This window comes from Meriones unguiculatus, chromosome 6 (genome assembly GCF_030254825.1).
Source record: "Meriones unguiculatus strain TT.TT164.6M chromosome 6, Bangor_MerUng_6.1, whole genome shotgun sequence".
Classification (NCBI taxonomy): domain Eukaryota; kingdom Metazoa; phylum Chordata; class Mammalia; order Rodentia; family Muridae; genus Meriones; species Meriones unguiculatus.
Window position 1 is genome coordinate 13,305,499 of NC_083354.1, and position 14,122 is coordinate 13,319,620.

General features: G+C 46.9%; 1 protein-coding gene across 1 annotated transcript in view; it reads left to right on the forward strand.

Moving 5' to 3' along the window:
• The first annotated feature begins 230 nt into the window (after positions 1-230).
• Tmod2 (tropomodulin 2) overlaps positions 231-14,122 on the forward strand; it is a 45,590-nt gene continuing 31,698 nt past the window's right edge. The window contains exons 1-2 of the mRNA XM_021631613.2: positions 231-389; positions 13,149-13,335. Of these exons, the coding sequence (XP_021487288.1) occupies positions 13,210-13,335 (126 nt within the window). The 5' untranslated portion in view covers positions 231-389; positions 13,149-13,209. The remainder of the gene's footprint in view (positions 390-13,148; positions 13,336-14,122) is intronic.

Genomic DNA, 14,122 nt, shown 5'->3' on the forward strand with positions numbered 1-14,122 from the left:
CGGGCATCAGTGATCCTGAGCATCTCCACAGAGCCTACCCAGCTCCCCCCCAGCCCAGGCTCCACCTGCCCCGCAGCGCGCTGGCGCTTATAATAGCACCAGATTCTAGGGGAGGACCCTGCGAGACAAGCGCGTCTTAGGGAGACTCAGCCGCGGCCCGGGCAGGGGTCCTGTCTCTTGTGTGGCCACAGCGCGCCGCCGGAACTACGCTTCCCAGGCTGCCCCGCTGCAGCCGCGCGCCCCGCGCGCCGCGCCGGGCCGGGAGCCGCCTGTTGATCGCAGCTCTAGCCCGGGGCCACGGCACCGCCCCTGCTGGTCGGACCGAGCGCTCAGCGCTCCAAGGCTGCTGCTGGCCAGGACCTTCAGCTTCGGGATGGGCACAAGCAAGGGTGAGAACCTAGGGCGGGAGGGGACTGTTGGGGAAGCCTGTCTGCAGGACCCCGGTCGGTGGCTCAGCAACCGCCGCACCCTGCGTGTTCGCGGGAGGATGCTCTATTGCGTGGCGCGAGGCCAAGCGGAGCCCGCAGCGGCTTGCACCCGAGCGGCGGGTACGCTGGGTGGCAGGGACGGCGCCGGGCGGTCGGGGATGCGAGTAGGTACCGGTTGCACTGTGCTCTGCAGCCCCGCAGCCCCTCAGCACCTCTGTCCAAGAACAGACGCAGAGAGGGCGCGGTCTCCGATCGCCCGGGGCTGCGGAGCTAGGGTTTTCCACGCTGGGCTTTGTTTCCCATTTTCTCTGCTCCTGTGAACCTGTGTGTGATAAGCCCCGGGAGTCGCGAGCATCTCGCGGCCTCGGTTGAGCAGGAGCCTGGGAGAGGAAGGCCGGCATCTTTTCTGAGGTCCCCGGAGCTGTCACAGGACGCATCAAGCATTCAGAAAGCCGCCCCAGGCAGGTCCCCGAGAATATTTTTCTTATTCTTCCTGGTTAAAATCATGTTAGTCTGTGCCTTTCCGAGGCGTCCTTGCTTTAACCTGTTGACCTGCAAAAAAATTATGTTTTTTTTAAATGATAATAAAAGGTTCTGGGAATTTTTATTTTAAAATAGCAGAAGGTTACAGTGGTGCGGCTAAAAGGCAAATTACAGTAAAGAGGCCGAAAACGCCACCCCTTCTTCGGTGCCTATTACATATCTAATTCACCATGCGCTTGGGAAAGGAGAAAATAAAGAACATCAGAGGACATATTACAAAAGCATGGTTTCTGTAGCAGCTCCACCATGGAGGAGCTGAGGGATCCTGGGCCAGACCCCTTCGCCTCTCTGAGCTGCGCTCTCCATCAAAATGGGGTATTTGGTGAAATGGATTCTAAGCCTCTTTTCTTCCTGGATTCTTGTATCGAGGAACTAAAATGGCAAGGGTGTTTTAACACTTTTACAAAAAGCTTAATGGAGACAGAACGAACAGTTTTTCCTCAAGGAAGCAGGAAGATTTTTTTTCTAGGGCTTTGGCCAGTCCAGTTTTTGTTTTGTTTTATTTTAAATATACCTTATTTCCCTCTGTTCTCTCCAGTTTATCTCAATAAATATCTCAGAGGTCTGGTTTTTATGTTAACACAAATTGGCAGGGCACGATGTGGTGATTTTGTTTGCAGAAGGCATTGCGATCAGCCGATAAAGATTGGCGGCTTCCTAGGGCTGGGCCTGAGCTGTCAAATGTGCGCTGCAAGTAGGTGGGGGAGGACACTCGAGCAAGAAATAAGCAGAGAGGATATACAGTGAGAAAAGAGAGAATGGTACTGATGGCTTATTGTGTGGAGAGTGAATGCACAATAGAAGGACTGAGCAACACACTGGGCAAACACTGACCTAACTCAAGCAGCTGGTACAAAACCTTTGAGTGAGAGAAGGGTGAGGGCAGGATTTTCGTGTTACCTCAGAGCGTCTTACGCAGGGAGGATGTGTCTTTACAATGCAATGATTTCCACCATCCCCTCACCCCAACGGTCACCCCAGAAGCACCCCAAGGTGCTTTCTCTTGTGAGTCTCGTGCTGTAATGAAAAGACCATCATTTCACCCATGTAATATTCCAGCCGAGATGAAGCAGGGGCAGGGGAGCGCCTATTTCAGATGGAGATCTACGTGTAACTGTGGCTTGGTGCCTGTGGACTTTGACTTCTAGATGAGAAACCAATAGCTATTAAAAAAATCATTTGGGGGGACAGGATGTGATGGGGCTGGCCTTAATCCCAGCCGGGTCTACATAGTGAGTTTTAGGGTAGCCCGGGTGATGTATAGAAGGACCCTGTCTCAACCTTGAATTCAAAATAAAGAAGCAAATAGAGAAAATTTGGAAATGTCCAAGATAATACCTGAATATTCACTATATATCAGACAACGTGGGATTGCTGTTTTAAGTACCATGAAGATGTCATGGTGTGTAGGGGATTGTTCTAATTTTTTTTTTATTTTAAATGCCTTTACTTATTATTTGACACGGTGTGTCTTGATCTTATCCATTCCTCCTTAACCCCCAATACATCCCCTTCATGCCTGTGGTGGTGGTGGTGGTGGTGGTGGTGGTAACGGTGGTGGTGCTAACCTACTACATCCAAAGTTGGGTTGGTCTGCAGAGCTTGCGTGAGTAACCACGGCTGCTATGAGCTCATGAGTGCCACAGCTGCGTCATGTCCAGAAGACAGTATTTCACCGTGCTGCTCCCTAGCCTCTGGCTCTTAACGTTCTTTCTACTTCATTCTACTCCCCCTTAACTTCTGAGCTTTTATGCGGTTGATACAGATGTTCCATGTAGGGATGAGCTCTCCATAGTCACGTATTCTCAGCACTTTAGTCACTTCTGAGTCTGCGTTAACTGCCACCCACTGCTGCAGAATCTTCTCTGGGCAAAGCTGAGAGCAACACTAATGCATGAGCGTAGCCTAAATACTAAATCATTTAGAAGACAGTTTGAGGACAGGTCCATTTAGCAAAATAGCAGTAGGAGGTGCCCCTCACCTAGGGCCTCTAACCTCCTGAGTCATGGTCTTTTGACCAGGCATGAATTCCCTCCTGTGGAGCAGGCCTCAACTCCACTCAGAAACTGGTTGGTTGGTTGCACCCATAACCGCCATGCCACCGTTGTACCAGCAAGCACACCTTGCCTGGCAGGCCAGCTGTTCTTACAGAATGACGACAAAAAGGTAAACACGGTAGAGAAGCGCCAGGAACAAACTCAGAGTTCTCCTAGGAAAGCACTCTACCACTGAACCACATCTTTAGACCTCGTTTTTTGTTTTTTGTTTTTTTCAGATAATTTGACCTGCAGTTGATTAAAGTAGAAGATGTGGAAGTCACAGTTACTAGAGTAGCCGTGCGTTAGTAATTCCCAGCCCTCAATAATTCCTACCCTAGCTAAGAGCCACCCTGAAATAACTCTTCCCTTGTCTCCAACCTCATCATATTGGAGACCGAAGATGAGGCCCACACATGCTAGGCAGGCACTCTACCACTGAGCCATATCCAAAGCTGCCGTTTTGCTTTTGGGGGTTGAAATAGGGTTTCTCTAGATTCTGAAACTCGAGCTGTAGATCTGTAGATCAGGCTGGCCGTGAACTCATAAATCTACCTGACTCTGCCTCCCAAGTGCTAGGATTAAAGGTATACGCTAAAGGTATATGCTCAGCCTCAGCCTTCTTTTGTTTGTTTGTTTGGTCAGGGTCTCCACAGTTGTTCAGGCAAGCCTTGAACTCCTGATCCTTCTGCCTTGGCTTCCTGAGTAGCTGGGGACGGGTCCAGCTGTCTTTTCCCCTTTCACATGTAAGACCTGTAACAATACATAAAGAAGTTTGAGAACGTATGATCTAGCTACCATTGAATGGTAGTTCATTTGACTTTGGGTTGAGAAAATTTGGGGTAAATAACTGCTCTAGTTTCTGACAGAAGCATAAATGGTGGAGTTTCCTTTGAGCCCTTTTAGGGTAAATTACCTTGTATAAATAAATTACCTTGTATAAATTTAGGTAAATAACCTTGTATAAAAGGTTATGTGGACTTATAGACTCTACCTGGCTCAAAGAAATTTCTAGAAGGCATGTGCAAATGTCTTACTTCTGCAGAGTAAAAAAAACCAGAATCAGCTCTTAAGACACCACTGGCTGTGATGGCTCATGCCTCTAATCTTAGCATTCAGGAGGCAGAGATAGGAGACTCATTACATGTTCTGGGCTAGCCTGCTCTACACAGTGAGTAAGTTCTAGGCTAGCCTGTTCTACATAGTGAGTTCCAGGACAGGTAAGGCTACCGGGTGAGATGTGAGACCCTGTCTATACTTAAAAATACATAGATAAGATAAGATAGATAGATAGATAGATAGATAGATAGATAGATAGATAGATAGATACTGCATTTAATCTCTGGTACAGACCCCTTTTTTCAAGATTAATTTTTCTATAACTAGATCTCATGTGTGTGAAAATGGTCATTTGAAGTATGCACATTCACTTGGATATTTTAATAATAAAATGATAAAGTACACATATTTAGTTGTAGTGGCACATGTGTGTGTTCTGTGAGTCTCTCAGCTGTTATGTTTCCAAACATCTAGAATATTGTTAGCGTGACAGGAAAAAGAAACTACCCAGTGAGATCCAGGAGAGCTGGCTTACTCTTCATGGTCAGAGCTTTTCATGGGTTAATGACCAGTGAGTTCTTGGATCTACAGGGAGGGAAACAGGGAGGATGGGAGGGAGAGAGAGTCTCTAGAATATGGCATACAATGCTTTCCAAGCCATGTGAAAGATATTTATATTATGTAATTATATCTTTTCATATTATAAATGCATTTATGGATATCTTGAAAAACTAGCTAGCATTAAGTGGAACTAACTTTAGCAGATTCTACCTTCACTATACTTTTGAGTAGATAACCAGAACATCCTTATAAGTAAATGTATGGATCATAAACATTGTCATTTGTGTCTCTCATTACCTGGCATTTTAAAATTCAAATTACCGTTTCTAGTTTTCATGGATCATTAGACCCCAGTCTACTTTCCTAACCTTAACTTTCTCTGTTTCTTCCTACAAACTTTTTTTTTTTTTTTTTAGACAAGATTTCTCTGTGGCCTGGCTGTCCTGGAACATTCTCTGTAGACCAGGCTGGCCTTGAACTCATGAGATCTACCTACCTCTGCCTCCCAAGTGCTGGGATTAAAGGCACCATGCCTGGCCTTGATTATGATTAATTTTTATTATTAATAATTTTTATATTTAGTGATCAATTATAACACTGGACAAGGTGGTACATACCTTTAATCCCAGCACTAAGGAAGCAGAGGCGGGTGGCTCTCTTGTGAGTTCAAGGCCAGCCTGGTCTAAATAATGAATTGCAGGCCAGCCAAGGCTACATAGCACAACCCAGGTTCTAAAATAAAACCATTCAGTTATATATAACTTCGAAGGCTTGATGGCTGTGTAAAGGGGAGAGGCATTTTCTGGCTTTTCAATGACGTCAAAATTATGTTTTCCCTCCAAAGTCAGCCTGAACTAGGTCCTGCATTTCAGCACATCTCTTCTGAGAGCTGTCATAACAACTCTGTTGTTGTTGGTTATTGGTTTTGCATTTACCTCTTCAACCTTCCTGTTTGAGTATCAAGATTACCCTATCAGCTGGCTATGGTAGTACATGCTTGTAATCCCAGCACTCAGGAAGCTGATACAGGAGGATTACAATTTCAATGTCTGCCTGGAATGAATAGCAAGTTCCAGGCCAGCCTGTGCATGGTGAGATCCTGTTTTAACTTTGCCCCCTCACCCTGCAAAGAAGTAAGGAAAGACGGAAGGAAGGAAGACTTCGCTAGTAATAATTCCTTTCATGTGTATTACCATTTCTCTGGTTCCCTTAGTGGTAGCGAGGTTGACAAAAAGATTAATTCTAGAACTGTGAGTGGTGGGAGTTCCTACCAAGCCTGGACATGAAAATACTTCAAAGTTGGCACACCAGCACTAAGAAAGGACCAAAAGGCCCCCATCATTTGGACGACTCTGGAGTCTCATGAGCCACTGTTTATTATGTAGCCAGTGTAGAAAGGGACAGACAGCAACCTTGTTTATAGACAGCCATTCTGATCAGCCATGCCATTGCGAACCAGTTGTTATATGGCTGCCCTCTTGTCCTGAGTCAGTTTGTAAGCAATCCTGAGTCAAGCTGTACACAGCGCCCGTGGACCGTAACAAGGCATAAATCAAAACTTAGCTGATCGGTGCCAAAGAAAAAGACAGAGAGAGGTAATCAAAGACCACAGGAGCAGAAGCCAGGAAAACAGACAAATCAAAGGACAGAAACAGGAAACCCATGGTGTCAGGAAATTAGAGTTCTTTAAATTTCCAAAAGCAGGATGAGGGACATATTAAAACCAACATGAAACTGGAGCCGATGGCATTTAGGACATGAGGCAAGATCAGGCATTCAGGGCCAGCAAGGGCTACCTGAGGCCCTGTCTCAATGATGGTGGTGGTGGTGGTAGGGCTGGAGAAATAGCTCAGCAGTTAAGAGCACTTTTTGCTCTTATTACAAAGGACCTGGGTTTCCAGTACACACATGGCAGCTAACAATTGTCTGTAACTCCAGTTCCAGAGGATCTAACACCTTCCGGTGTCCCCAGACACTGTACACACACATGGCCCACAAATATACATGCAGGGAAAAATACTGCATAATAAAAATAAATTATATTTAAAATAGTAATAATAATAACAACAGGCAGTTAAAAACCAGAAAGGCTGAAATACAAGCAAAGAAGTAGATACAGGTCTAGAAGTAGGAATTCAGGAAGGCATGGTGGTTCAACTCCTCTCGTCACCAGACAAAGGAAAAGCTAACCTGGTCTACAGTGAGTTCCAGGCCCTCTACGACTCAATAGCAAAAAGAGGTGGGAACACCTCAGAAAATAGAGCCTAATCCAGAGGAGCACGCATCAGCAGGACGCAGGACCCATCAAGAGAACTGGAAAGCAAGCGGTAGCATAGGAAGGGAGTATGACTTCCATACGAAAGAGCTTCTGCCCCAGCTGGGAAGTCCCGGCTACATCCTGCCCAGCTGGAAATCTACATCAGTTTGGGCAGCCACCAGCCCTGGAGCCTCGCTACACTTGGCAGTGCTAACTCAAGAGCCTTGTACGACGCTGCTTCTCTGAATTTAATCTTAATAAGGAAAGAACACTTTCAAAAGAAACTTCTCAGGCCAAAGACAAGAAAGAATTCCCTGTGAGTGCTCACACTCACTAGGCACTGTGCCTCGCGACACAATAACACCCCCGGTTATCACCCGCATCATCAGTCACGTGATATCTCAAGTCAGCGGTGGTGTGCATGCATGGCAGGGGTTCTATGCATTACATCCCCTGATTCACGGTAGCTGTCTTAAGGCCGTGTCTGAGACATGATGTTAGCACAATGCAAGATTGCCTGACGATGCATTTCTCCGAATACTGCCCTGTGGCGAAGCAGTGTGTGGCTGCACTGTTCTTTGCCTGTTTTCCATGCATGTCTGCATCATGGGGCCCTCGGCTGGTTGTCTCCAAGGTCATGCTGTTTAGTCTCCCCATGCTTGCTAGCCCGTTGCTTTAATCACCCAGCCATGACTACGAGGTCTTCTGTGCTTTCTAAACTGGAAAGGAACCTTCTTTTATGGGCTCGCTGTCATAAAAGGTGACCGCGTTCAAGCCGAGAACCTCTTGACGGTTTTTGTGCTAAAAAGTTAGGAAACAAGAACTAGCAGCTTCAGCTAGAAGCCCTTTGGGTTGGTTGGATCAGGCCCTCACTGCCCTTCCAGCCTGCTCCGCCCCTTTGCCTTGCCATAATTTTTTTGTGTGTGTGTGTGAGAAAATTTCCCAATTTTTCCCTCGAAGTGTCCTGTTTCTTTCATCCTCTGATATTTTTCATACGAAGAGAGTCGTATGTAGCCCAGGTTGTCCTACAACTCACTGTGAACCAGTCTAGCCTCAAACCCCTGATCTTCCTGCCTCCACCTCCGGGCGCTCGGATTTCAGGCCTGCACCTCCATGCCTGGCTTCACTTGACAGTTTACAACAAAGAGAAGGATTTTGCTGGCTTGTCTCCACATAACTAGGTTTCAAAACCACAGGCTATACTTGTCACGTCTTTGTGTTTGTCCAGCCAACATCTAGAGATGAATGAAAGTATGTGTGGCAGCCCTTGCCTTGAATCCCAGCACTTTGGGGGCAGAGGCGAGAGGATCTTTATGAGTTTGAGGCTAGCCTGGTCTACATAGTGAGTTCCAAAGGCCAGCCAAGACTACATAGTAAGATCCTGTCTCACCCCAACCCAGAAAAAAATAGAAATGAATTAAACATGCAGGACCCTTGCATGTTTAAAGGGGTTTATTAAATTGATGTTGTTCATTTATTAGTTTTAGGAAATGTGGCTTGACTCTTGTGAAAATCTATTCAGAGTTTTTTCAAGTCTTGTGAAATAGTAAGGTATGTTAAACGATCGAAGATTTACATCACTTACTGATTCAAACAGAAGTTTGGGTTTTTGGTCTTTGTGTAGACGGAGTAAAAGGCTGGGCCCTTCTTGCCGCAGCTGATTTTTCTCTTTCGCAGCAAAGTTAACAAGATAGTGGAAAAACAAGCAAAGAGAACCACGCTCTTAACTTTCCTTCCCAAGGCTTGTGTTTCTGCGTAACAGGAAGAGCCGCTTCCTTCGGCTCACTGTCACTCCCATTTTCCATTTTGCTAATAGGCTCAGTGCTTGCCCACCTGGGCTCCTGGAAGCCTCAGAGGCATGTGCTCCATTCCAGTGTGTGCACTAGTATCTTGTTGCCTGTTGAATGTTTGCCATGGGACAGACACCCTGCTGGAGGCCAGGCTGTGGCAGGACTTTGCAAACTTTCCACTGCCTCATCACTCCCAGGAGGGGAAACAAATGTGAACCCAGAGGGGCCTGGGTGGGGTCTGGCAGGCCAGCCAAGCTCTGGGAAATCAGAGACTCGACCTTAGGAGCTATGGGAAGGTTATAGTCTTCTCTAAAGCATACCTATATTTGTTTTAGGAGTTTGGTTTGGTTTTGAGATGGAACTCTTGTTATATAGACCAGGCTGGCCTCAAACTTTTATCAGTCCTCCTGTCTCTGTCCCCAAAATGATTATTAATAATAATAGGCTAGGTTTGGTTTTATATGCCTGTGCTTACAACACTTAGGAGGCTGAGGAAGGATTGTTGTAAGTTTGAGGCTAGCCGTAGACAATGCAGTGAATTCCAGGCTAGCCTGGGCTATAGTGTGAGAGCTGGCCTCACACAAAACCAAACGATCCACCAATAATTACGTTCTCCTTGAATTGCAATACTGGTTTTGTTCTCTAAACAGCTACCGCTTTCTTTTTCTCCACTGGCTCTGAGACCCCCTGGCACCTGGCTATAGTCTATGAAGCTTGCTTTGACAGACATTCTTGGTGGTTAAATTATTACTGTGATTGCCTACTGTGGATTATAGGCCCAGTTAGCACCCACAACCATCTGTTTTGTCCACTGCTAAGTCCCAGCAGTGTTTGGAAAAGAGAGGCTTTCAATAGACATTTCTTGAATGACTATGGAAGCCTGAACTTGAGAAATCCAGCAGCACTGAGAATCAGAATATGGTCCCTACTTTCTGGGAGGTTGTGGTATCCGGAGAGAAAGAGCTGTATAACATACATAAAAGATAACAAGTGACAGATGTTAAATTGTGTGACGTAGGCAGAGCAAATTTAGAGAGAGGAGTGAATCGTGCAGGCACAGGTGATCTCAGCAGGTTCCGGGGAGGGGTGCAAGAAAATAAAAAAAAGGCTTCAGTGGAAAGATCTCTGGACCCATGTCCACCTCACTGCCATGAACTCATTTCCTTCATTTGACATGAATATTTATAGGATCTCTGCTGTGGGTCAAGATCTGCGCTGGGAGCCAAGCTTTTATTGGTGAATAAAAGTTATATCGTTTCCACCCTCCCAGAGATTAGCGAGGAATTGTGCTGAAGCCAAGTTGTAGTCAAAGGGGCACCGTGGGGGCAGCAAGTGACCTAGATTTTGACGCGGGGTCTGATCTGATGGGAGAAATGAATCTCACACAGAGACTGGAAGATGAGTCCGGTGAAGTCAGCCGGGGGTGGGACAGTCAGCCGGTGAGTAGGGGTTCTTAGTGCTCGGAGCACAGGAAACAGAAATGAGCCAGGAATTGGAAGTGGTCCAGGAGGCCGGATCCAGGAGGACATCAGGAATGCAGCGCAGGAGGGGGATAGAGCCGGATAGGCCACCGCATAAATCTGAACATCATCACTGGGGCAATGAGAAGCCACTGGGGGATTTTTTAAAGACGAAAATAAAGTTGGTGAAAAAAAAAATGACTTGGACCACTGTGTGCAGAGTGATCAGAAGGCTGGGTGTGGACATGGACATGGATGCAGAAATAGATGAGATCACATCGTTCCGTAAGGATAGGATTTGGTGATTGGTGGGTAGAAAGGAGGGGAAGAGAAAATGTAAAGAATGACACCCTGGCTTCTGAAACAACTTCTTGAAACTCTAAAGGCAGAAAGGGCAGGTGACAGCTCTTCTGATGTGTTTTAAGGGTCTGAGGTAGCCAAGGGGAGATTTTTGGTCAGATAATTTCAGATCTGGTCCTTGGGAACAGAATCCAGGATACATATTTTAAAGTTAGAAGAATACAGTTTATAATCAAAATTTCAAGGCAAGTAAACATCCCTTGGTGAGGGATGAGTCAATAATTTCTAAGACGTGACTTTGAAGAACACCAGTATTTAAGGCAGAGGAAGAGAAACTGTGAAAAGAGACCAAGAAAAGAGTGATGGAGAGAAACCCAAGAGCCGGCTATGTGGCTAGGCTGAGTGGCCGAAGGCCTCCCTCATTCTGGAGTCCTGTGGTCCTGCAGAGCTTAGGATTTCAGCCAGGCCTCAGAAACAGAGCACAAAAGGAAAGGGACATTCCAAGCAATGGTACAGCATCTGCCAGCTCCCCTACAAGAAACAGAGGGTGTGCTCAGACGGAATAACTTGAGAAGGCTTCAATAAAGAGGCTGTTTACAAGGGTGTAGGAAGCTTTAGGGAAACACCAAGGCAGAAATCTGGCAAGAGTCATAACAGAGACCCTTCACCACCCCAAGGCCTGAAGCCAGCAAAAGAGGAGGTGGTAGCCTGTGAGGAGAATATCTCATCATCATCTGAAACACTGTCTCCACACCCACCCCACACCCCACCACCATGTCCTCTGCTTTGCTGCTGGTGCCTCCTGTTGGCCAAACAGAAAGCAAAAAGACAGGCGCTCACAGGTGCAGTCTAAGTCGATAGTACTCTTGAGGCGCAGAGCAGAGTGGAGAACAGAAATGCATGGATGAACGGAGTATTCCAGAACACTTACCTTGGAGGTGAGAGCGTTTGGGAGAGAGTGTATTAGTTTTTGTACAGCTGTTATGACAAAGAGCAAGCTCAGTTGCTTAAAACAATACAAACGTGTCACCACTTTCAGAAGTTAGCGATGGATCTCGCTGGTGTCAGCGGAACCTTACTGCTCTCTAAAGGCTGCCAGGGGAAGGCCCTAACCTTTTCCAATATTCAGAGTCCCCACATGGCTCTTCTCGTGGCTCTTCCTGCATCTTTGAAGCCCCACATCGTGATCTTCTGACCTTCCGTTCCTGCCATCGCCACTTGGCTTCCTCTTCTGTCACATGAGTACTTTGGAGTAAATTGTGCCCACCTAGATAATCTCAAATACTTTCCCAGTGATAGGTCCTTTAACTCAGGGGCTATGGATGTAGGATCTGGACCTAAGATCCAGGTCCCTAAGGCGTAGCGCAGAAAGAAGCCCCTTCATGGGCGTCCCGTTTCTCCCAGTCCACAAATCCTCCTCTTAGTTACCCCAACCGATTCCACCACAATACGTTTCTGTCTTGTGCCTCTGCTTACACTCCTCTCTATCCTTGTCCTCCTTAGGACCTCTTCCTTCAAGGATCAACGACAGTCTCTTTTTTGGCTGACTCTCCCCTTTCCTCCCCCAGCAATTTTCAGACATTATAGTAACACTTCTCACATGGCATTATTGCCGTCTGTGTGTGTGTCTTGCTAAGCTGTGATCTTCCTGGAGGGAGCTTTTCTAGAACCCCGCTTGGCAGTAGCAGGTATCCAACAAACGCTTAACTGCTTTGGAGGAACTGGCCGGAGCCCAGATGCAGAATTGCCTCGCTAGGGAAGAGTCATAGAATCTTCTTCAAGGGACAGAGCAAAACTTGCATTTGTCGTGAAAGTTTAAGAATGAGGCATTTCAGAGGGGTGGGGCACTGAATGAGAATGTTCTGGGAGCACAGGGAAGAAAAATTAAGAAGAATGGCTACAGAAGCAATAACAACCAAAATAAAGGGGGACATAGAGCTGGGAGGGAGGTGGGCTTATGGGCTCTAGAGGGAGCTGGAGGGAGGTAGTAGGGGATGGATGTGATCCAAAGACATTATTTAAAGGTCGGAGCTTTCCAGCAATTAAAAAAAAAAAATACTATTAAAATGCCCTCAAAGATGTCATTCAAAATAGAAGATAAGGAGAGAAATAAAAAGAAGAGCAGAGTAACGGTGTGTGGCCAGGGCTTTAGAATGTCTCTTGGTTTCGTTGCGTGGACTTAAGGGACAACATGTTCTCCACCCGGAGCCTCTAAACTCTTTCCTGAATGAATCCCATTCTGTGTTCTTCACTGCACTCTCCACCCTGAAAAGGCTCAAGTATGCTGCTTACAACTGCCACACAATTGGTCATTGTTCTTCACGGCTTCTCAATGGAAAGCAAGGCGAGGCCTGTAGTAGAACGGAACCGCACTCACTGCCCCGGGAACCGGACGCCAGGCACGCCTCCCGTAGCTAGGTCTTGGTCACCGCCACCTCAGTCATAGTCTGTAAAATCCCGGCATGGTGTCTTGCGGCTTTCCTTCCAGGGATGCCCTAAGGGGTGGGGATGGGTGGCGGGGAGGAATGGTTGAAATAATATGCTGTGTGTGAAAATACTGTAAGCTGTTGTCCGCTCTGGAAAGGAAGGTCATACTGCTTTTCAGGCGAATTGTCTGTGTCTGTGTAGACTCCATTGCCGGGTTGGCACAGTCCGCTGCTAACTTTACAGTTTACGGTAAGGGAGATGACAGTGTTTTTCTTCGTTGGTGCTAGTGTGAAGCCTCAGGGAGCTGGCCCACTTCAAGGTGCGTGAGAAAGGTCCATCTCCGAAGCCATGGCGCTCCCCTTCCAGAAGGAGCTGGAGAAATATAAGAACGTCGACGAGGATGAGCTACTTGGCAAGCTGTCAGAGGAGGAGCTGAAACAGTTGGAAAACGTCCTAGATGACCTAGATCCCGAGGTTTGTGGCGTGGGCCCGGAGCGGGGTGCTTAGTGAGAGCAAGGGAGCGGTTCTCTCCTTCAGCCATAGCTGAAGTCCTCACTGCCCCCCCCCACCCGCCCCATGCAGAAGTCTGGGTTCTTCCCCATTGCTTCTGAGCCACTTTTGCAAGTTCATGCTGAGCCCCAGGGCCACCGCAGTGAGAAATGTCAAGTGTGTTTCTCAAAAAACCAGTTTGTCCCTAGGTGAGGGAAAGTGTTTTCCATTGGGAAAGGGCAGTCTGATTTAGCATAGGGCGTGGGGGAGCGACGAGAACGAATCTTACCAAAGTATTTCCTAAGTGTCAGATTCTTTGCCAGGCCCAGAGTCCCTGGGGGAAATGGCTGTAAACGCCATTTCATAAATAGAAGGCACGCTTACAGGAGTGGCCCACACAGGCTCCCACACTGTGGCCTAAATGTCTGCGGTGCTGTCGAAACACCTCTGTAGAGCAGCATGTCTTTTGGTTCTGTTCTTTTATGGTTGTTTTATTTTTATTTTTTTTTATTTTTTTTTGAGACAGGGTCTCATATATTCCAGGCTGGCTGTATGTAGCTGAGGATGACCGGCACTTCTGATCTTCCTGCCTCCAGCTCCCAAATTACAAATGACAAACCTTTCAGCATGTTAGGGATTTCTGTGTGTGAGGCAAGCATTCTGCCAACTAAGCCACAGCCTCAGACTTGTTTGCTTGTTTGTTTGTTTGTTGAGACAGGGTCTTGTAGCCCAGGTAGGCTGCAGAATCCCTATATAGCTGAGAATGACCTTG